Here is a 22,783-nt window from a genome sequence, read left to right on the forward strand (position 1 = left end):
CATTTCCCAGTTCTTCCTTCTCCTCCTCTTTTCCTGGCAACCAGTTTGGTCATTGGTTGTAAACTAGAAGTAGCAACAGGCTCCAGTGCAGCAGCTGTGTCCCCCACAGGCGAGCGTGTGGAGGTCTCTTGACCTCAACTCCACTCTGCTCCCACCCCCGTACTGCCACCACCCCTCCCTCTTCCTGCTAGGAAAGGAGCAAGGGCGCGCCTCTTCTGGCTAGCAACCCACCCCAGTCCCTCTACCTGCACACAAGAAAGAAGCAGGCTCCCAGATTGGCTGGGACATGAGGCAGTCATCCACCCATCCAGCCTCTGAGCCCCACGATAATGATTCAACATGACCGACATCTCAGGAGACAAAACCAGCGGTAACCCCTGATTTCCACCTTCGCAGTGCGTACCTCAAGACACAGTTTGGCCAAGATAGAAACTAGCAGTTGATTGTTACCTTGCTTGGTGGTTACCTTCCCGGGTCACTCACCTGTCCCTTGGGCTCACTCTAGCTGCTGAACAGCCTGTGGGGTGTGACTTTCACTGATGAATTGCAAATCAGATAATAGCGTGGACAGTCAGAGGCAGCTCAGCCCACAGAGAAAACTGTTGTTGGCGTTTGCTTTTTGTTTTCCCATCCTCTAAAACTGTACTCAAGGATGGTGAGAGTGTGTGTGTGTGTGTGTGTGTGTATGTGTGTGCTTGGAGGAAGGTTAGGAAGGAGAGGCTGCAGGATTGATTATGACTTATTAAACTATTGGAACAGAGGCTGAATCATCAGTCAAAAAATAAATAGCTGTAACTTAATGTGACACAACTCCCACTTCTTGTACGTGTCCCTTTGCTCCCTCCCAGCAGGTAGGAGGAGGGGCTGTGCCCAGTGGCACCAGCAGGTGCCCACTGACAAGGTTAAGGAAGGCGACTGCCTGTAAGGTCACTGAACCTCCAAGCTGTGGAAAGCTGGGAGAGCTGGGGTAAGTCGCTCCCCTGCTAAGCCTCCGCTCCCTAAACTGAAATTTTGAACGCATGTGCTGTCTCACACCCTGTGCAGCGGGGCGTTGGTTGGCCACTGCATGAAGTGCTTTCCCCTTGGACCCATTTTCTCCCGGCCCTTTCCCTGGCCCTGCGCCTGGGGGTGACCCATGGTCGACACAGTTTTGCAAACTTGTCTGAATGAAGAGAGAGCTGAGGTCCCAGAGCGAGTCTGGGTCACCAGGCCGCCACTTCAGCTGCCTGGAATATGCTGGGTGAAACGGAACCGATTCTGTGAAAGCGGAGGGAAGACAGCGAATGTCCCTACCATGGGTCTGGGGGAGGCTGAAATCGTTGGACCCTTCCCGCTCCGCACGCGGGTCCCTCTACCCTGGGTGCTGCGACCTCAGCCAGCCGCCACCCGCAGGATTCTGCACACCTCCCCTACCCTCCGCTCACCCCTGTACGCCCACAGGACCCGGCAGGCGGGGCGAGCTGCCGTGACGTAATCGGGGGGAGGGGGTGGGGGAATGAGTCGAGGGGCCCGCGATCGGCACCGCCAGTCCAGGCGGCGCAGCCACCTGCGCGGGCGCGCGCTGGTCACCCACACCCGGTGCCACTCGGCGCCCGGGGTCTGCGGGCAGGACGAGCTCTCGGCGGCGCGAGGGGCCAGTGGAGCGGGCAGCTGTGGACACGGAGCGCGGGGTGCCGGCCAAGCGGCTGCGCGCCCGTGCGCCCTGCTGGGTTGGGGACAGCCGCTGGTTGCCGGCGAACCGAGCTGACGGATTACAGCGGAAAGGCAAAGGTGAGGTGTGTTGGAGTGCGTGCGTGTGTGTGCGCCAGTGAGAGAGAGAGCTAGAGAGAGGGAGAGAGAGAGACGCACTTGGGCACCTGGATGAATCTGCATGGTGGTGCGTGCCCTGGTGTGCCTAAGTGTATGTCCCGGTGCGTATTTCTCCACCTTTGTGCTCTGGGGGTGGAGGGAGGTAATTTTAGTGGGAATTAACGACAGCCTGTGTCCCGGCGTGAGCAGCGCACAGTGGGTCGTGTGTGCTGGAACGGACGTGTCCGCACAGCTGCATGCTAGTGTGGGAGGCATGCGCCCTTGTCCAGTCCTCGTCTCCCAGCCGAGTGTCCCGGTGGGAGCTGTAAAGGGGACAACTTCTCTCCCAGCCGCTTGCAAAAGAGCCCCGAAGCGAGGGGGGCGAGGCCGGCGGGGAGTCACCGTGGGGGTTCCTGCGGACGCGCACCCCCAGAGCAGAGCGTGTGAGCGGCAGGCGGCGGAGCAGAGGAGAGAGGGATTTCTTTCTCCCTTGTTCTTCCTCGCCCCGCCTCGGAGACGGATCCAGAGCGGTATAAGGTCCGCTCTCCCAGCGCTGGGGCGGAGTGGACAGTTTGCCTAGGTTTGAAGAGACCAAATCTCTGTGTGGCCCCGCGCCCCGGAGCCGCCGGCCAAATCCCTAAGCGGCTATCGCCCGCTCCAGGCCATCCCTGATCCGCAGGTCCTGCTCTGCGTTTAGAGATGCGGGTGCTGCCTGGACAATCTTTAATCTCCCCCTCGTCCTCCTAGAAATAGCAGGGAACCTTTAGGAAACGCTGACGGTCAGCGAGTTGGATGAAGAAGAGAATTTTTCTGCGCCAGCCTGGGGACCCACCTGGTTGGTCTGGAGTCTCAGCTCCCTCCCATGCCCTTCGGCCAGCATTGCCTCCGCTTTTCCTAGGCGCTCTAGCGCCGCGGTGGCCCGCACCTGACTGTTGTCTCTCCCCACCGGTGGGGCTCCCGCTCCAGCGGTCCAGAGACCCACTCAGGTTTAGGAGGCCTTAGGGAAGTTGGGGTTTGGGCTGAATAGGGGGAAGATGCTGGAGAGAAGGGAAAAAAACTGGTGCTGAATAGGATTTAGGACCACCCTTGATGTGCCGTCCCCATCCCAAAGCTCAATTCTTAGGCTGGGAACCACAGCCCCTCTGACAGGGGAGGGATGCCGGACTATTCTCAAGGCCCCTGCCAACAGAGCCGCACTCAGTCTCAGAGGAAACCAACAACCAGGCAATTCCAGAATCTAACAATTCTTAGCCTAGAAAAATAAAGCAGAAAACCAAACTTCCTGGTGCATTTAATTTAACCACGATTCAACAAGCAGTGTGCCTGGCATTGGACTCCACTTTCAATGAGACACAAATGAAACAGAGGTCACTCAGAGATCTTAAACAGCTGACTTCACTGTTGATGAAATGATTCACTGTGATTCAAACTCATTTCTTCCTTGGAGGAGGCTTTTCACTCTGGACTGACCGCCCAGCTTACCATCTCTGCTTTCACCAAGCTCTGAACTCTGTCTGTTGCTGCCTCTCTCAAAAGTGGAGAATGCTGCTTCTCAGCCTATTTTGGAGAAAAAAAAATGACCCTACACAATTCCATCCCTTTAAGTGAGACTCCAGCCAAATAAGCAGAGTCAGGGCTGGAGATCAGCATTCAATCCTCCCTCACCCACCTGCATCATGATCTCTATCCCAAAAGCTCTAGACAGGACTTCTTCAGCCCAGGGATCTTCAGTCTTACCCAGACATTGGAGTGTGACCTTGCATGTCACATAGATGGGCAATGCTGGTGATTAATGTGCTCTCCAATGCAGGCAGCTTAAATAGGATTCTGGGTCGGAAGAATTAAAGTAACTAACAAAACGGTTGGAAATGATATTGGAAACCACCCAAGTTAATACAGGGATACCACAAATGGTTTCTTGAAAGCTTCTGTTTTGAGCAGCTGCCAGTTTATGCTTTTTACCCAATGCAGACATTGAATCCTGGGTCCCCAAAGTACTTTGCAGAAAGGTCAGTTACAAAGCCCAGACCGCACTTTGCAGACAGTCGTGTAGTGGTGAAATCGGCACAGAGAGGCTAAGCAGTGCGCCCGGCGGTGCGGAATGAATCAAGAGGCAAAGGTGGGCCAGGATCCTGAAGCACTTGTTGCTGCTGAGTCCTTGTAAGCCATCAACAGTCTCTCCAAGCATAAAGGAGCGATCTCCAGTCCTCACTCAGGCCCCAGGAAAAGCGCCCTGCCCAGGGGAAATGTGTCTACCAAGTGAATTACTCCCACCATGTGCTGAACACATCACCCCTTTTCCATCTTCCATCTTCCCTCTTCCCAGAATGACCTCTTCCCTGCCCTCCTCCCTTCACTCTTTATACATTCAAGACTCAACTCGAACACTCCTCATGTGAAGCCTGCCCTGCATCCCCCAGGAGAGGAAGGCATTCTTAAGTCCTTTGTTCATGTCTCCCTGCAATTCACGTCCTATAAGAGCTGGCTTCCTTCCTGTCTCGCCTCCTAAGTTGTCACCTCATCTCTGGTTCATTCCTGTGAACAAAGAAGTCCCCCAGGGATATTTTTAAAATAAATCATTTAATGATGTGCTGAGCTATTGTTTTATATCTTAGGCCAAGCCAGTGGTGTTACACTTACTTTCTTGGCATGGAGGTAAAACAGGAGTCGGCTGCTTCAAACCAAAGCCCAATTATCAGCCACCAGTTTTCCAATCCACCGAGCAGCAGGCGTGATGCTGTGAAAAGTGCAGAAGACTTGGATGTCCTGTGTTCAAATCCCAGCTCCACCAGTTATGTGCAAGGGAATGGGAGCAAGTTCCTTAAACTCTCTAAGCCTCAGTTTCCTCATCTATAAAATGGGGATAATTATCCCCATCTCATAGGATGGCTGGGAAGACCAAGGGGATAGTGGGTGTGAACAAGCTGCATCAGTGTTTGGAATGCACTTCTGTGAATGAGCCTGCCTCCCTCACACCTGGCTCCTGTTTTTGTCCTTCATCAGGAGATCGGGGGCAAATTCTCTGGGGTGTGAGAACATGAACATCTTGCTGAGGGACTTGGGAAAGGATTCTCTGAGGCATCAGGAAGTCAAACCTTGGGTACTGGAGAAATGCAAACAGAAGAAACAAAAATCAACTAAAGCATACATTTAAAAAATAAAAGCAAGCCAGATTTTTATCTGTAACATTTAAGACTATACATTGGCTCACTATGTAGGCAGATTTTGATAAGTTAGAGATAAATAAGATGGTAGATGAAAAAGGGGGAAAAGATAGCATTTTTTCAAGTTCTGATTGTGAGCCCAGCACAATGCTAGGCATTTTCACACACACTTCATCACTGACCCCTCTTGACACCCCCATTTTAACAAATCAGAGTCGGAGCGATTAAGTGCCAGGCACAGGTCATGTGGGCCCCAGGGTGGAACCCTAGGTTTTTTCACCTCTAAAGTCTGGGAATTTTGCACTAGGAGGTTTTCAGAATGGAAAGATTCCAACGCCATCGGCAAGACAGCATAGATTTCCTCCCAGGGAAAGGCCAAGAATGCCGGTGGCAAGCTCCTCTGAGGTCAAGGGCTGGACCTCTCCAAACTCTGCCTTTTTACAGTTTGGATCAGTCAACTTAGGGATCAAAGTACGCTGTTTTGCAGCCACAGCCTTCTCCCACATGTGCGTCACCAAAGATGACAAGATAAACTGTGATGACTTAAACCCTTCCCTGCTATTGGAAAAACAACTCAAAAAGTCTGCACAGTGATGAGAACGGGCTGGGAGTTCTAACACTGATGTAAGACAACACACTTTTCGACTGAAGAGTGTCTGAGAGGGCAAACCAGAAACACAGAACGTTGGTGAGAGGTTAAGTAGCCTCTGACTGATGAGCCAATCTTCCTTTTTTCCTTACAGATGTCACAGTGGATCTTTCGCCTCCAAGACCCGTTAAGGTGAGAACAAGATCTTCAGCTGGTTGGAACGAGCCTCAGATTGTAAGGCAGCTGTGGACATGGCGTATGAACTACTCAACGGGAGCCAGCCATGGCCTCCCTCTCCATTCGACCTCAATGGCTCCGTGGCGACAGCCAACATTTCAAATCAGACAGAGCCATACTATGACCTGACCAGCAATGCAGTCCTCACATTCATCTACTTTGTGGTCTGTATCATTGGGCTGTGTGGCAACACGCTGGTCATTTATGTCATCCTCCGCTACGCCAAGATGAAGACCATCACCAACATTTACATCCTCAACCTGGCCATCGCGGATGAGCTCTTCATGCTGGGGCTGCCCTTCCTGGCCATGCAGGTGGCCCTGGTCCACTGGCCCTTTGGCAAGGCCATTTGCCGGGTGGTCATGACTGTGGATGGCATCAATCAGTTCACCAGCATTTTCTGCTTGACCGTCATGAGCATTGACCGATACCTGGCTGTGGTCCACCCCATCAAGTCGGCCAAGTGGAGGAGACCCCGGACGGCCAAGATGATCAGCGTGGCTGTGTGGGGAGTCTCTCTGCTGGTCATCCTGCCTATCATGATATATGCTGGGCTTCGGAGCAACCAGCGGGGGAGAAGCAGCTGCACCATCAACTGGCCGGGTGAATCTGGGGCATGGTACACGGGCTTCATCATCTACACCTTCATCCTGGGGTTCCTGGTGCCCCTCACCATCATCTGTCTTTGCTACCTGTTCATTATCATCAAGGTGAAGTCCTCTGGAATCCGTGTGGGTTCCTCCAAGAGGAAAAAGTCTGAGAAGAAGGTCACCCGGATGGTGTCCATCGTGGTGGCCGTCTTCATTTTCTGCTGGCTCCCCTTCTACATCTTCAATGTCTCTTCTGTCTCTGTGGCCATCAGTCCCACCCCAGTCCTTAAAGGCATGTTTGACTTTGTGGTGGTCCTCACCTATGCTAATAGCTGTGCAAACCCCATCCTGTATGCCTTCTTGTCTGACAACTTCAAGAAGAGCTTCCAGAATGTCCTCTGCTTGGTCAAGGTGAGCGGCACAGATGACGGGGAACGGAGTGACAGTAAGCAGGACAAATCCCGGCTGAATGAGACCACGGAGACCCAGAGGACCCTCCTCAATGGAGACCTCCAGACCAGTATCTGAACTGCCTGGAAAAAATCAATCAATAAAACGCCGAGCTCTGCCGACTGGCAGTGTGCTCCCCATCGCGTCCCCTCCCTTCCTCCCACCCATCGCACCTGGCTTCTAAAATAGGGAATTGCTCAGCATGAGCCCAATTCAGAGAACAGTGTTTGACTCAGGCTTGTCTGAGTGAATGATAATGCATTAAATTGATTACCTTCCCCCTTAAAGTGAACATTTCAATGCAGGCAGACAATTCAGCGTCTGGTCATGCCTGGGTGTGATCTTTAGAAATGTTGAAGCTCAACAGAAATAGAAAACTCTGTGTTTGCGTGTTTAAAACCCAATGCGTAATCTTGTGGTCGTACATTTATACTTGTATATGTCGATGTCATCCCTGTACAGTCATTCCCTGCGTTTCCTGAGTTCAAGTACACAAGTAGCAAGTTCAAATGTGCTTAGTATAGGTGGACATTTATTTCAATATGGTACCTGCGGAAATGGACTTACCATGAAGCCAATGAAGTTTAAGCTTCAGGGATCTCTCTTGCTTGGGCAGTATGTTTACATGGCCATATGTTTTTGTAAAAAAAAAAAAATTGTAAAAGTAAGGTATTTTTGTATTCTCTTTCTTAAAGAGATCTCCTTAAACTGTATAAGCTTCCAGCCTCACAAAACCTTTCTCTGCCCCTGGGTATTTGCTTCACCAATTTCAGGCAAGTCAGGTCAAAGTAAGAATGGAGGGAGAGAAGATATTTGAGGACCCAGAACATAAATTTACGCATTTTCTCTTCTTAGATATAATCAAAGAATTACTCATCTGCCCAAAAGGACTTAAAATGGTCCTGATCGTCTATCATTGCATTTATCAAGACAAGGTCTGCTTTGTTATAAGATTGCACATTTTTCTTCTCAAATTGCTTTAACTTTTTTTAGGAAGCCATAGAGGGGGTGTGGGGTCGGGTAGGAATCACAAACATGAAAAGGAGAAAATGGACTGTAATTCTTGTGGGAAACAACAGTATTCTCCCCACCATGAAAATAAATGAATAAGAATGAAGGAAAATTACACCTTTATGAGAAACCATGAAATTGCTTTTTAAAATGGCAGACATGGCTTCCTAGCGAAGGAAAATGGAATTCAACCACCCCTCAAAGGGTTTTTTTTTAAGAAGTTGATACAAAGCTGGACACTAAGGAAGTCACAGTGCATGCTAGAGACTTGAGGTCATTGTTCCAAAGATGTAAGCACGTACACCTTCTGATGACTAGGTAGCTTGCAGGGGATGTGCAGATGTGAGAGTTGGAGGGGACCCCATCCCTCATAGGTATGGCCGTGCCCCCTTCCTCACCCTCATCATGAACTTTAAACATGGACCTTTAATCCACGGACTCCCTGAGCTACTCCTCAAGCACTGTCGTAGACAGGCGCTCCACACCATCAGGGACATTTTTCTGTTCCTGAAATTGCAGCTGGGCTTGTAAACCAGCAATAAGCAGAGAGATGGTGCCCGGTTCATTGGCTGATCAGTTTCCAGGGACTGAAGACATATACACTTGGGTGTTGGTCAGGACACCATCATCTCTAGGTTTATATGAAAGCCTCATTCTTAGTGTCTCGCACATACATTTTACCATATTTAAAAATAAGCTAGCCTCTTCCGGCTTCCTAAGCAAAGGCTGTTTGACAGCAGGAATGACTAAGAACTCCACCTGTGGTGGTTGTTAATGTGCTGCCTTTATTCTGTCTGTCTGTGTAATTTATGCCACCTCATTCCCAAAAGCACTTACTGTGGCCCAGAATATATGTTCAGTAAGATTTATGGTAGATAAATAAGTCCATGCAAAAATAAAGAGAGGGACAACTGTAAGATGAGACGGTGGGAAAGACTGTTACCCAAAAACGCATGCACCAAAATCCCACATGTTTACTGAAGGAAAGGTCAGCTGCAAGCTCAGCCTGGGACTTCCTAGCAGCCACAATTAAGGGAGACTGACTCCTCCTCCACTTCCTCCTCCGCCTCCTCTGCCTCCTCCTTCCTCTTCATAAAGACAAGCAAAGAAAGATATGCAATGAAATGCTTTAAACCCAACTTTACCATTATTATAATACGAGATGTTCCTGGTCTTTGCATAAATGCTGACCTTTACTTAGAGAAGTGAGTGATTCCAAGGGACCAAGAACTGGTAGGAATAATTCCAAGGCAGGTAGACTAATTTATAGCACTCATGCCCCCTGATCAGAGAAACTGACGGCTTGCAAGAAAGCCAGAGTCCAAAGCAGCCAGCTAAAGTCTTAAAACAAAAGGCATACCCAGGTAGATGCTGGACACTTCTCAGCAGGAAGATGATTCTAAGGCTGTAAGACGGGACCTGTAAGATTGATGCTTTAATTCTGCCCAAAGAAGCAGTCGGCTTTCTACCATATAAAGAGGTAGTCTCCACTTTGCGAAACACACATCTCTTTCAAGGGTAATTTGCTCTCCAGTTGTTTCCTTTGATCCAAAGAGGGAATAAACATTTTAATTTAAACATTAATATAACTTTAATTCCAAAATTTAATCTTAGCCTCCACTCAACATGTAATTATGAAGACAGATCGACTGGGTGCTGAGAGAGAATAAAAAGTAATGATTTTTGCCTAGGTTCCATCCCCAGTACTCCCATTAAAAAAAAATTTTTTTTTAAAGTAACGATTTTAGAATATCTGATCGTTTAGATTATGCAAGCTACTGCTTACCTTCCATTAGCAAGGGTAGTTAAGAGCTGATTAAACCTAAGAGTGGATTTAGTGAGAAAGGTATCGGGAGAGAGGCTATGACACTGGGGCCTGTGTTGAGTGACGCTAGTTTGCGTCTCCGTAATGGAGAGCTGAGTAACACTGGACGTGGAGTCAGACCTTCGGTGAGGTTCACGCCACAGCTTGAGACAGTCGAGGAAGAGACAAGGAGAAGGCCACTGGATGGTGGAAGGATCACTGCACTTCTTTCTCTTGTTTGTTTTTATAAAGAAGAGGAAGAAAAAGCAGGAGGAGGGAAAGGAAGAGGGAAGGGAGTCACACTCCATCAGTCGGAGCCGCTGGGAAGCCCTTAGCTGAACGTGTCACTGAGCTTTAGTAACACTGTGCCACTCTGTCGCGTGCGCTGATGTGTAACAGCCCCTGCCGTCTCATCTTATCATTGTACCTCTTTCTGTTTCTCTGCATAAATTTATTTATCTATCACAAATGGTACACAGAGAAGAAAACGCAGGTCGGTGATTGGGGCTTCCAGAGCTGGCAGTTTACTGGAGTCCGTGGGCTTCCACAAATCCAGCCTGTTCTCCATGATGGAATACAAGGATTGAAGCTTTTGGCCCCAGCTGCCCTAAATACAAGCACCGGGCTGGAAACGTGGACAGCCTGGTCATGGAGAGAGGCAGCCAGTAGGTGGCTGTCAAGATAGATGTTCCTGACCAGCTCCAGATGTGTCTGTTCAGTCAAGACAGTCGGGTTACAATGAAAGACAGAAATGAACTTTGGCCTTGTTGAAGAAGGGTGATGACAGAACCACCCAAAGTTTCCATACATGGTTGGGAAGGTGCAGCGAGTGTTTCAGAAACGTGTATCACCACCAAAACCACAACAGCTGGCAAACCAAGTGTTTGAGCTTGTAATAACTTAGAATCTGCCACTTGTTTAATCCGTATTTTTGCGATTCAAAAACACTCAAATTTCCTATTGAATGTTCTAGCAAAGCAAACCTTCACCTAAGTGGCTGTTTTACTTCTAATACGTGAATTTCTGGGAATATTCCCATAGGCAGAGCCTCTTTTTTTTTTTTTTTTTTTTTTTAGCAGCTCATCTGCAAAGTAGACACCAGGGGCTGTATTCTACGTACAGCTGAAAAACTTCTGCGGTTGTACTACCCAAGCTAGGTCAATGAACAACAGCTCAAGGACGAGCTTTCGCACCTCCCACATCCTCCACCAATTTCAGCGACTGCCCACCCTCGCCTTTAACTCAGTAGTGACCGAACACAGGCTGGGCATCTTGTGTTCTCCTTTAGACGTGTCCGGTTGCAGGGATCCAGATGAGGCTGAAAACCAGAGCTAAATATTAAACAAGACTTACCCAAGCTAAATATAAAACATGACTGATTCTCCTAAGATTAAAAGTGAGTATGATTATCAATTAAATGAAACACTGCGGCTTCATCACTGGGCTCCGTGAACGCCTGCTCCCGCAGGACAAAGATTTTCAGCAGGGGAGAGAGAGCTAATGACACGGAGATTCAACTTCAGGTGGGCAGAGAGGGAGTTTACGTGGAGAAGGAGAGGCTTTATTTTTCCATCTCTCTCTCCTTTCCTGGCATCACTGAAGGACCACATTCGGGGGAGAAAAGACCTCCTTGCCAGGATATTGGAGTCTGGTCTGTGATAAGGAGCACTGGAAGCAGAAAAGGAAGGTACTGGTCAGAGATAAAATTACCCCATCCTTTTGGAAAAGCCAGTTGAGGAATCTGACACAAGGCCCACTTAAAAAGAAATCTTAGGGGAGGGTATAGCTCAGGGGTAGAGTGCAGTGCTTAGCGTGCACGAGGTCTTGGGTTCAATCCCCAGTACCTCCATTAAAATGATAATAAATAAATAAACCGAATTACCTACCCCGCCAAAAAAGAAATTTAAAAAAATCTGAAAGGGGCTTCCCATAGCTTTACCCACCCCAGTTATTCAGTGACTGGGACCTCCAATTGCTTGAGCAACAGAGAAAGCCCCTTTGCAGTGGCAGCCCCTGAAGAGAGGAGGGGCGTGCTGGGATCTACCAAATAAGACGACTGTAGCCCTGGGCACAGAAGGAGACACAGTGGGCCCAGGTCCTTCCAGAGAACAGATTACAAAGTAAGCAGCACAGGGCAAGGAGGGCCTGAGAGAGGACTGCTAGTCTCAAAAAGAGTAAGGTCCACCATCAGCTCTACAGAACCACCCGTACGTAGATTCACCAGGTACCAAAAAGGAGCACCGATGCCTTCCTGGACAGGGTCCCTCCACCCCCAGACCTGGCACATGGCTGGGTATCAGTTCCTGTGAGGCTCCCTGTCCCCAGGCCAGGGACTATGGTCATTCCTGGCAGAGATGATATTTTTTTCTCATGGGTATTATTTTTTAACAAGAACCCCAAATGGTTCCCACATAACAAAACCCAGGCTTAGCCGTTTTCCTAACGTAAACCAGCATCCCACTTCTCTGGAGAAATGGATGGTCTTCCAAGGCTCTCAGGTGCAGTTTAACCTGCCCCTTCACTACATCATGTGCACTCAGACATGCACAGGTGACGCAACGGAGCACACGCACGCCCACGTGATGCTCGTGCATATGAAGGACGCGTTCACGTGTGTGCACATGACATGCACGCACGCACATATGAGGCATACATGCAACCCGTGTGTGCACACACACAACATAACTTTACATCTTTTAGGCAATGCCTCCAAGATGCAGAGATTCCCTAAGGCTTTCGAAGGAGGAAGAGAACTAGAATTTGATTAACTCATTTGAAGTCTAAGGATATTGAGTCATTTTTTTCTAGACAGAGGTGGGGGATTTTGTGCCCAAGCGAACTTTTCACCCAGAGGATTCCGTGCCAGGTCACAGACTGCACGCCTAGCCGCAGCCAGCTGTCCCCGCAATAACACCTCAAATTAAAAAAAAAAAAAAATAGAGTCAACAAAAAGGTTAGGTGATTTACTACAAGTCATCCCCACTAGTCACCCAACCTGAGACACATGTTCTGCTCATGGCAATATTTTTACATAAGAAAAACAACACAACTTCTTTGCAGAAACATCACTCAAAATAATTTCCCAGTTACCTTCTCATCAAGGACAGTGTTTTAATAGACATTCCTCACCCCACAACCCCCTGCCATGCTTCTCAATGCAAATCTGAGGCTGGACATTCCTGGGGAAGCTGAGATCCTCAGCCACCAAGCAAATAAATCACAATTCTCTTCCTCAGCCATGACACACCTCCGCAAAAGAGTCTCTTCAAGGTAAAAGAAGTCTTCCCTGAGTCTACCATCCACCCCAGTCCATTTCCATGGATTGGGACACTTACATCACCTCACCTTGGGCATTTTACGTATCCACCAGCATGTGATGGGCAAGAAGTGTTGATATAGCCTTCTTCAATGAACAGAATTCTCCAGGGTTCATTCTCAAGATTAATTAAAATTAGTTTAGTGTCAGCTGCATTGCCAACCTGGAGTCTAGATACTTCTGGAGCAAAGGCTCAGACTAGATGAAGACTCCCTTTGTTTGACTTCCACTTAAATGCTTTTTGGCAGACCGAAACAGTCTCCTAAATCGCTCTTCCCAACTCCCAGGTGGATGGGCGCTATACTATGTACCACAGCCTTGCTCTGCAGGGCGACAAACCACAGCTGTGTTTCACTGCCCTTCTCTCCTGCACCTTCACACGACACCTCTGCTTGCTGCCACCTCCAAGGGCTTGTCAACCGGAAGGTGGCACCAATCGCATCCTCAGCCACATCGCGTGTGGCTTCTACTGGGGCCTGTCATTGCAGCCAAGGAAACCCATTCTTCCTCGATCTTAAACTCAACATCTCCAGTCCAGCTGAGCGAACACGAAATCTAGTTTGCCATCAGCTACGTGATTTTGGGCTGTTGGGCCAATAAGGAAATGGATATTGAGAGGGTTTGGGATTTCGAGGGCTTCTTCTCTGTCCCAGGACTAATAAATCCTAATAGCCGGAGAAGAACCAAAGCAAGACAAGAAAGTGGCAGCTAATGTCAGCAGTAAAGCTTATTGTCGGAGATCGGCTTCACTTAAAGAATGCCAAGATCAGCGGAGGCCCAGGTACCCTGCGCGGAGTCAAGGCAGGGGATGGGCTGCCTTTGAGCAAGGAGTTTCACATTTTTTAAGACATCACTCATCAGAGTTCATTTTCTCTATTTCCTCCATCTATCTTTCCAAACAGTGTTCTCTAGTATTTATATATATTTTTAATTTTTTGGTGGGGGAGGTAGTCAGGTTTACTTATTTATTTTTACTTTTATTTACTTATTTATTTTAATGGCGGTACTGGGGATGGAACTCAGGACCTCGTGCATGCTAGACACATGTTCTACCACTGAACTATACCCTCCTCCCACTATATTTAAAATTTGAAATTTTTAAAATGCTTTCCCTTTTTGAGAGTTCCACACATTCACCTTTCAAAAACAGAGAGGGACACTTCATTTTTGTAACACGAGGCAGGGAATGGATTTTGAAGGAAACAGTCGGCAGAGAGGCACGTCATCCTTCGGCTGGATGGAGAGCCTCGTTCATCCTTCCTCTCCATCTCTCTTCCCATCACCGCGTGACCTCGGAAGGAAGCAGTCTAATAAGTAGTTCCCATGAGAACAATCATAACGAAGACTGGCTTCCCATCTGCTTGGAAGAGGAAATTAGCCAGCCCAGCCACGCAGGGAAGGGCCAGGAGCAGCCACCAAGTTCACCCGATCTGATCTCAAGTAAAAGTAATGGCAGATGATTCAACTACCGGGAATGATTTTAAAGCTTCTTCCCTTAGGAAGAGTCTCCGTCTGAGTTTCCAACAGCCCGAGAACCATCTCACTAGGAAAGAACAGAGCGCACAGTACCCAAGTTGACTTTTAGAACGTGTTGAAGACAGTCTAACATATGGTGCATTTTCCCTAAAGTACATTCACTCCTTATTTCAGAGTTAATCTATCCATCACTCTCTGGCTGCCACCATAAACAACAGCAGGTTTTTACAAACAGCAGATCAATCATTATCAAAGGAGACTGAAAGCCATTCACACCCAGGCTCTCACGTGCTTCTCATCCCCTCTTCTGTTCTTTTGAGAGGTGCTGGCATTGTCTCCCTACTCCCTTTCTGAAGGTGCTGGAGACAATGAAATGCGAGCCTTCGGGCTCTTTCCACCCCAGCCTTTGAAGGCTTCATGTTGTTTCCTTCTTCCTTCCATGTTCCACAAATACAAAGAAACCTGGGACATCCAGAAAAAGCCTTCAGCAGCCCCCCCGGCAAAAACAGTTTTAATTACGTGATGTGAATGATGGTTTTAATATGTAGAGAACAGGTGTGCACATAACCTAGACATTTTTACTATTCTGATGGTATCTTGAAGGTGGCTGTTCTTGCTCACGTGTCTTTCCTGCATCCCCAGGGCTTAGAAGAAAAAGCTAAAACTATGCTATCAAGTTCGCTGCGCCAGCCTTCGTGATTGTGTGTGTTTCTCTGGGGGTAAATCTGTCTCGATCTTTGCTGTAATACTCGATTGTATGTACTAGAAAACAAGAAGCAGACATTTCTTTAGTGACTCTATTTGTTTATTTATTTTTGCAAGCGCCCCGGTTTTATAAACTGCCTTCACGTGAAATCAAACTCTCCACTGAAGGGACTCAGACTGAAGTGCATTCCTTAGGCCAGCTATGTGGACTCAATTCACCTTCCATTTACTTCTGAAAAAGACCCCATGGATTCAGGAAAATGGGCCAGAGTCCTAGGTGACATAACCCTCACTCCCCAGGTTTCCTAAAAACACTGAACTGGAAACTCTAGAATTTTACAATTTGTTTTAAAACTCCCAGCCCAACGAAAAGCCTACAAAAGGTTTTCTAAGTGTCTTCATAATCACCTGCCCGAGAGCAAAAGAAAAAAAAAAGGCTTAAAAACAGACAACGGTGGGTGAGTCCCATTTTGCACACAGACTGTTTTTAACGGTCCCATCTGATTTCTCCCAGATTTCAGTAACCTGGTTTAAACAGCATGACTAAGTCACTGCAATACAGATGACGAAAGGGATGCTCTAAAAATGTCCTAAAGACATGTCACGTTTGCTAATAGCAAAACTGATGGCAGAGAAATGTCAAGAGTTTTAAAAGCAAAGAAAACAACTTTTTTTTTAATCATCTTCTCATCAGGTCTTTCACTCAAAATCAAAACATACCAAAAAAAAAAAAAAAAAAAAAAAAAAAGAAAAAGTCCAGGTGCTTAAAACAGAGTCTTAACTAGGAATTAGGCTGCTAAAATCAGAAAAGAAAATTAGCTAATTTGGGGAAGGCTCACGATGTCCTGAGTGCTGTTCAAAGCCCTGTTCGAATTCATCATTGCATTCAGTCCCCACAAGAGCTCTATGAAGTAGGTCCTCCTGTTACCCCCATTCCACAGATGAGGAAACTGAGGCATAGTATACTTGCATCACTGGCCCAGAACCTGATTTCTTAACCAGATCTCTGCACTTCTGCCAGTGGGAGGTGTGACCCAGAGCCTGATATTTTCAAGTCCCCATTTACCTGTCTGCAAAACAGGGATAATGCCAAGGACCTCACAGAATTGTGTAAAGATTGGCTGAAAAACCATTAAAAAGAATGAAATAATGCCACCTGCAGCAACATGGATGAACCTAGAGATTATCACATTAAGTGAAGTAAGTCAAAGACAAATATTGTATGATGTCGCTTTTATGTGGAATCTAAAAAAAAAATACAAATTTCATTCACAAACCAGAAATAGATTCATGGACATAGAAAACAAACTGTGGTTACCCGGGGGAAAAAGGCAGGGAGGGATAGATTAGGAGCTTGAGACTAACAGATACATATTAATATACATAAAACAGACCAAAAAAAAGAAGGACCTACTGTATAGCACAGGGAACCATATTCAATTTCTTGTAATGAACTGTAACAGAAAAGAAACTGAAGAAAAACATGTCCGTATGTATAACTGAATCGCTTTGCTGTACACCTGAAATTAATGCTGTAAATCAATTACACGTCAATAAAAAATAAGAATTAAAAAAAAAAAGATTTGCTGAAAGAAAATATCTTAAATAATGGATCACATTATCAGGTATATCAGGGTGTCCAGTAAACATGAGGCTCCTCTCACCTTTAATCACAGCAAAAGAAGACCAGGAACTTTTTGGCTGTTAAACCACTGACCATTTTCCAAATTGGCTAATATTAAACCACAGCTTCTAATCCTGCCATGAGGAAAGCTTAGCTGGCACCATCACAACCAACCATGTGATGCAGGATGAAAGCAAGTGCGGTGCAGAAAAGTAAACGCATTATGCGTCTACTTGATAAGGTGCTTCATGATTTCTATCTACACAATGTTCCTTCCTGGCTAGAGGACTTTCCTCCTCTGCTAAGCCTAACTAAACTTTGGTCTCCACCAGAATGGACCAGGAATATCAACTTCTCACCTCGCTAAACAGAGCCTCTTATCATCAACATGTTCTAGAAACTGACAGTTCACGGCACGTTATACACTGCTGAGTTCTTTGTTCTTCCTTCAGTATGAGAACGTGGTTGGCCTGGAGCCTGGTGCTAACCAGAGGGAGCGCGGATCATGCCGTTAATCCCGGGTCCGTAACCATCTGTATCCCTCACGGGTCCAGCTGGAAACAGATGGCACGCTCAAAGGGCTTTAACTGAAATGAATGTAATGAAGGAGCTGTGTACAGATAGGTGGGGAGGCATAAGGGAGTCAGCAAGAGATGGGGTGAGATGCCCAGAGACTAGGTCAGGGTGGAAGGAAGACTTCACTAGCCCAAGAGCTGAAGGGGCCAGGCAAGGGGTGAGGTTGTGAGAGCCCAGTGAGAGAGCCAAAGCCATCGGGAAGGTGAGACCCAAAAGGAGCTGTGGCTGTAAAGTAATTTAGCCACAGCCAGAATCGCAGCAGGTCCCTCTGATCTTCTCCCACGGCCAAATTCAACCAGAGCCAGAGGACAAGAGAGCCTAAAGAGGCCATGCACAGAGGTCAGCCTCCAGAGAGGGGTGCAGAATGGGTGGGGTGATGGGAGATGGCACATAGAAAATCACAGTATGCCCCTTCATAGGATATCCTCCCTTCCTGGAACCCCAGCACTCTCAGAGCTGCCCACATTCTATTAGAACAGCTGGAACAAGTTCATCCAAACTTCCACCAGGGTACAGGCATAACTGAGGGGCCCTCAGGGCCTTCCAACAATAGACGCACTCTCCACAGCCTAAGAAGATACATTGGATTTTCAGAAAATAACCATTGGGCAGCTTGGGAACTGCCAAAAGAATGGAGGGCTAGAGCTCCACCCACTCACACAGCCTTCTAGGTGCTCAGTACCCGAAGCCTCAACTCTGCTTGGGCACTGAAGATGCGGGATGCAACTGTGTGATTTCCCTCTGCAACATACAAAATTATCAGCACGGTGGAGACCCTCTCATTCTTAAGGTGACAGGGAAGGATAGAATCACCTAGACGGGGACTGCAGATCAAGAAGGGACCGGTGCAAAGGCTTGAGCCTGGGCCCATCCAACACTGCAAGGTCAAGCAAAGGAAGAAGAGCCAGCAAAAATGGTTGAGAAGCAGCGCCTAGTGAGGAAAGAGAAAAGCCACTCGGAGCCATGTCACGGAAGACAAGAGGCAACTGTGTCAACAAGGGGCCCAACGCTGCTGAAAGGCCAGGAGACTGAAAGGGGACTCCTGAAATAGACAAGATGGAGAGGGAGGTCTCTCAGTGCATGGAGTGATGATGATTTGAGAATCCCTCATGGATGGAGCTGAAAAAGAGACAGGGAGGTGACTTGTGAAGACAGAAGTTACCAAGGGTTAAGATGTCTCCTTGTGATGAGGAGAGGAGAAATGGGCGGGTGCCAGCAGGAGAGCTGTAGACAAAGGAGCATTTTTATAAGATGGGAGGCGCTAGAGAATATTTTTGAGATAATGGGAACGATCCAGCTGAGAAGGAGAAAATTACGGAGGAGAGAGAAGTGAAATCTTTGAGAGGTGGGAGGGGTGAGATCCAGAGTTAGATTTAGTGGATTTAGCAGAAGGGTGATTTAGCATCATTCCTGTCTGATTACTTCTGTGCGAGAGGGTGGTACCGTGGGGAACAGGAAAAGACAACGTAGGAGACTTGAAAAGAAGTGAGAGCTTATTACAGTATCATTGGCTTTAATCAAACATCTTTTGTATTCTCTGTAGCATTCAACACACAGCTGATTAACATAGTGGGTACTCAAATAGACACTAGTTAGAGACAATGTTTGCAGTGTGAGTTCCCATATCACCTTTTTTAGTCAAGGTGTTGAGAATGTGTGTCGCCCAGACGTCCAGGCTCCCTTCCATCAGGTGTGATGCCTACCTGGCTATTTGTTGAAGGCGGGGTCTTAGGTATCTGCAAATAGTTAAGTCAAATAACCATCCCTTCTACTACAAACATCAGCTCCCGTGGGCACTGGCTGATAAACGCTGACATGAAGATGTCAAGACTACTGCGTTAGGCTCTCTTCATCCCACTGGCATCTCAGCCAAGGGCAAACACCCAATGTCTGAATCATGTCGGGCAGCAGTGTGTAACTCAACCTTCGGTCCAGCCCCTGACACTCTTTTTATTGACATAGTCTGTCCTTTACCAGATCAGATTTCCCTTTCTTTTCCTTGCTCTCTGTTAATTTGAGGTTGGATATCTCTCCTTTTTTTCCCACCTTCTTGCTTTCTCCCTTTCCATTTCTCCTAGCTTAGGCAGAGTTAAATTTCTCATTTTAAGTTTCCTCTGTTACTTTGTCTCTTCCATTTCTTCTCTCCTCTCTGGTGTGCCCAGCCCCTATTCCATCCTAACTCCATGAGAGGACAGCCCTCCCTCCAACGTGATCAGGGTACAGACAGACTCAGCAGGTTCACTCTTCAGGTCAAACAGCGGCATGCCAAAGATGCAGCCACCTTACACAGAAGAAGAGGTCCTGAAGCAAGGCATTGAAGTGGGATACAGGTTAGAACCGTCTTACTGCTGTCAGTGTTTCAGCTATTAGGCAACACATGGTAAAAGATTCTTTTGCCTCTTCCAAAATGCATCCTTTGAGCAGATACTTTGTGATTGTGTGGCGTATATGTATAACACCATTCACTCATTTTGCAATCATTTAGTCAGGGAGCCAAGGTCGAGGGGACCCTTTCCCAGATGCTAGACCACTTAATGCATAAAAGAAAAAGAACATGGAGTGGGCGGGGGTTGGGGGTATAGCTCAGTGGTACAGCACATGCTTAGCATGCATGAGGTCCTGGTTCAATCCCCAGTACCTCCATTAAAAAATAAATTAATTTTAAAAAATTTAGAAGAAATGCAAAAGAACAGAAAAAGAACATGTGGTATCTGCAAAAATCTGTTTTTAAAAAAACCTTCTATTTTAGGCATTATGCTGGCTTGCTTTCTATCTTTCTATTAAAAAGTAAGGAGAAACCTGCCCCCTCGATGTTCTGAGTGAGCTAAGAGTCTGATGGCCCCAGAGAAAGTGTAAATGTCAGAACATGTTCCCAGTTTTAAAAGACAGCCCTCCAGCATGCAGACAGCTTGGCATGGCCACCCCGTGTACCATCTGCCCCCAAATCACTGGGGAGCCACTCCAGCTTGGGTCCCAAGCTGCCTATACTTTTAGAGACTCACCTTTGGGCACAGGACAGGAAGCAGTGTAGGTACCATCTGAATGATGCTCAGAACAGCTTGGCTTTTCTATCTCTTAATGTTCTGAAAGTTTCCTTGAAGCTAATCATGAGACTTTAGAGTCAAACTAACTGGGAATCTGAAGACGGGCTTGGCTGTTGACTGTGTAATCTCAGACAGGTTCCTTGGTCTTGCTGAACCTTGTTTTACCAATCAAAGGAGTGTAAGACCGCCTATGCTGTAGGATTACAGTCAGAATTAAAGATAATATAAGCAAAGTGCCTAGGTGGTGCTCGAAATCACAGCTATTATAATTGGCAGAATGCCTACGTTTGATTTCAGGAGCCCAGGGCTAAAGGTAATCTCTTGAATGTAAACGCTGGATGTTTAAAATTCTACCCCTAAAGATTCAAGGTGAAAGGAAGAAAATCTGACATCAAGAGCTGCCACCACACCACACCACACCACACACACACACAGACACACACAACCCCCTATTCCTGAACCAAAACTAAACCATGGCAACAAAACTAGGAGGTGCTTCTTGTTTGTGTGCCTCCTTGAGAAAAAAAGAGAGAGTGACAGACTCTATTTCTCATCTCTGCTGCTCTGTCCCCAGCACAGCGCCTGGTTCAGCGGCTGAAGCTGATCCCTCTGCCCACATCCTGGTTGTGACAGGGGGACAAAGCAGAAGAAGACAGATGAGCCAGGGGCTGCCTCAGTGCAGGGGGAATGGGAAAGGAGACATGGAGAGTAAAGGGTCAAAGACATATCTCCTCCAGCTCCCAGAGCTTTCCCAGGTTCCAGGCAAGAAGATGGCTTGTAACAGCCTCAGTCAGGCTCTCGGTTCTGCCAGCGGAAGAGCAACAGTGGCATCTTCAGGGCAGCCGGATGAACTTGGCAGGGGAAGCAGAGAGAGACGGTAGGGAAGGCACACCCTCAGAACACGCTCCTCAGTGGAGATGTTAGCTTGGCGAGTTTGCCTTTTCTCTACCTAAATGACAGGTGTATGCACAAGTGCGCGTCGCCTCTTGCAAGCCTCGGGGCCCGCACACCCTGACTGACTGTTGACATTCCTCCCTCTTGCTATTAGAAAGACACCAGCCAAACTCTCACAGAACTGGAAACTTGGAGAGTGCGTCAGTTAGGGTCCCGAGCACAAGCAATGGAAACTGTTTTGATTTTCAAAGAAACGAAATTTATCAGTAAGAGACTGGACAGCTCACAGAACATCTGGGAAAGCTGGGGAACCTGGCTCAGCGAGCAGACACGAATAAGGGGAAGCTGACATTCAGAAACCAGTCAACAGATGCCTCAGGGAGATGCTGGTGAGGACACCACTGTGGTTGCCCATGGCTGTCACCAGCACTACCACCAGCACTGGCAGCTGGGCGCTTCAGCTGGAGCCAGTGTCCCTGCTGGCCTTGGAGTGTGGGTGCTTGCAGGTGGTACCTCTGCCACCACCAAAATCTCCACTGTTCCTGCTCCTTGACATCACTAGCTCGCCATCTAAAGCCCTAGGTGGTTGTGTCTGGTTGGCCGAGCCCAGCACAGCTGTAAGGGGAACAGATCTTGCCTCAACACAGATGACTTCTCCAAACACAGAAAAGCGATTCCGCAGATGCTGGGAAGCCAAACACCGGCAAGCGTCCCTACAGAACAGGACGGCAGCGAGAGCAAAGTGCAGATCCCCACCAGGGAGCGCTTTGAGTTTGTGGGAAGTTGTGTGACAAAGTAGAATAGATGGTAAAACGCTGATCTGAAACAAAAACGAAAACTCCAAATAATAAACCAACCCACAAAAGAAAACCAGAAGCAAACCAGCGTGCGCACACCCCTTAAGGGGCAGACTAGCCCTGCGCTCCCGCCCGGTCCAGGGCAACTGTGAAGTTACTCTTTCCAATGAACAAAAACGGACTCAAAACTTCTCTTTTCCTAACACTGCACTCGGTTGATGACCATAGAAAGTAACGAACAACAAAGACGCCCGAGAAGGCTGCACGCCAAGAGCCAGCAGGCAGAGCAGGGGTGACAGGTTGCGTTCCAGCTGCGGTCCCGCACCCGCGGGTCAGCTCTTCATTCATCCCAGGACACGGCAGCGGCCGAGGGATTCCGAGGGAATGGGAACCGGCAGAGAGTTTAACTGCATCCTCACAGGGGAAAGACCCCTGTCCTGAGTCGCGATGTCACTAGTAAAGGACAAGAGCGTCCGAGGAGGTATTACAATCAGACGGCAGGCGCTTGACCGTAATTAACTTCGACGCGGAAAGGCTCCACCCGCGCTGGGAGGGGCTTCAGATCCGTGAGAGGGCGAGCCCGACCTACCTGCAGCCTTAGCGATCTAACCACCAGTCTCCGCTTAAAAACAACCGCCCAGCGCCGGCCCCGCCCGGAACCAGCACGGCCGCCAGCGGGGCGGAACCGCTTCCGCCCCCAACCAAGATGGCCGCCGGG

The 22,783-nt window shown here is 47.9% G+C and overlaps 2 protein-coding genes across 9 annotated transcripts in view; one reads left to right on the top strand and one right to left on the bottom strand.

The window, feature by feature from the left end:
• The window catches only part of SLC39A11 (solute carrier family 39 member 11), a 351,433-nt gene that overhangs the window by 327,753 nt on the left and 897 nt on the right, over positions 1 to 22,783 (bottom strand). The window contains exon 1 of one of the 8 annotated variants that reach the window (XM_074343587.1): positions 22,655 to 22,758. The exons of the other annotated variants lie outside the window; for them this stretch is intronic. The gene's annotated coding sequence lies outside the window, so the exon portion shown is untranslated. Of the gene's footprint in view, positions 1 to 22,654; positions 22,759 to 22,783 lie in introns of those variants that run through there. 8 annotated transcript variants of the gene reach the window in all.
• On the top strand, positions 1,516 to 16,044 carry SSTR2 (somatostatin receptor 2). Its single transcript, XM_010950847.3, has 2 exons — positions 1,516 to 1,770; positions 5,696 to 16,044. Exon 2 carries the CDS (start codon positions 5,793 to 5,795, stop codon positions 6,894 to 6,896), a length of 1,104 nt encoding a protein of 367 aa, XP_010949149.1. The 5' UTR covers positions 1,516 to 1,770; positions 5,696 to 5,792; the 3' UTR covers positions 6,897 to 16,044.

Source organism: Camelus bactrianus, chromosome 16 (genome assembly GCF_048773025.1).
Source record: "Camelus bactrianus isolate YW-2024 breed Bactrian camel chromosome 16, ASM4877302v1, whole genome shotgun sequence".
In the NCBI taxonomy this organism is placed as follows: Eukaryota; Metazoa; Chordata; class Mammalia; order Artiodactyla; family Camelidae; genus Camelus; species Camelus bactrianus.

Coding starts and splice junctions, on each gene's coding strand:
- SSTR2 (XM_010950847.3), top strand. CDS start 5,793: ATGGCGTATGAACTACTCAACGGGAGCCAGCCATGGCCTCCCTCTCCA.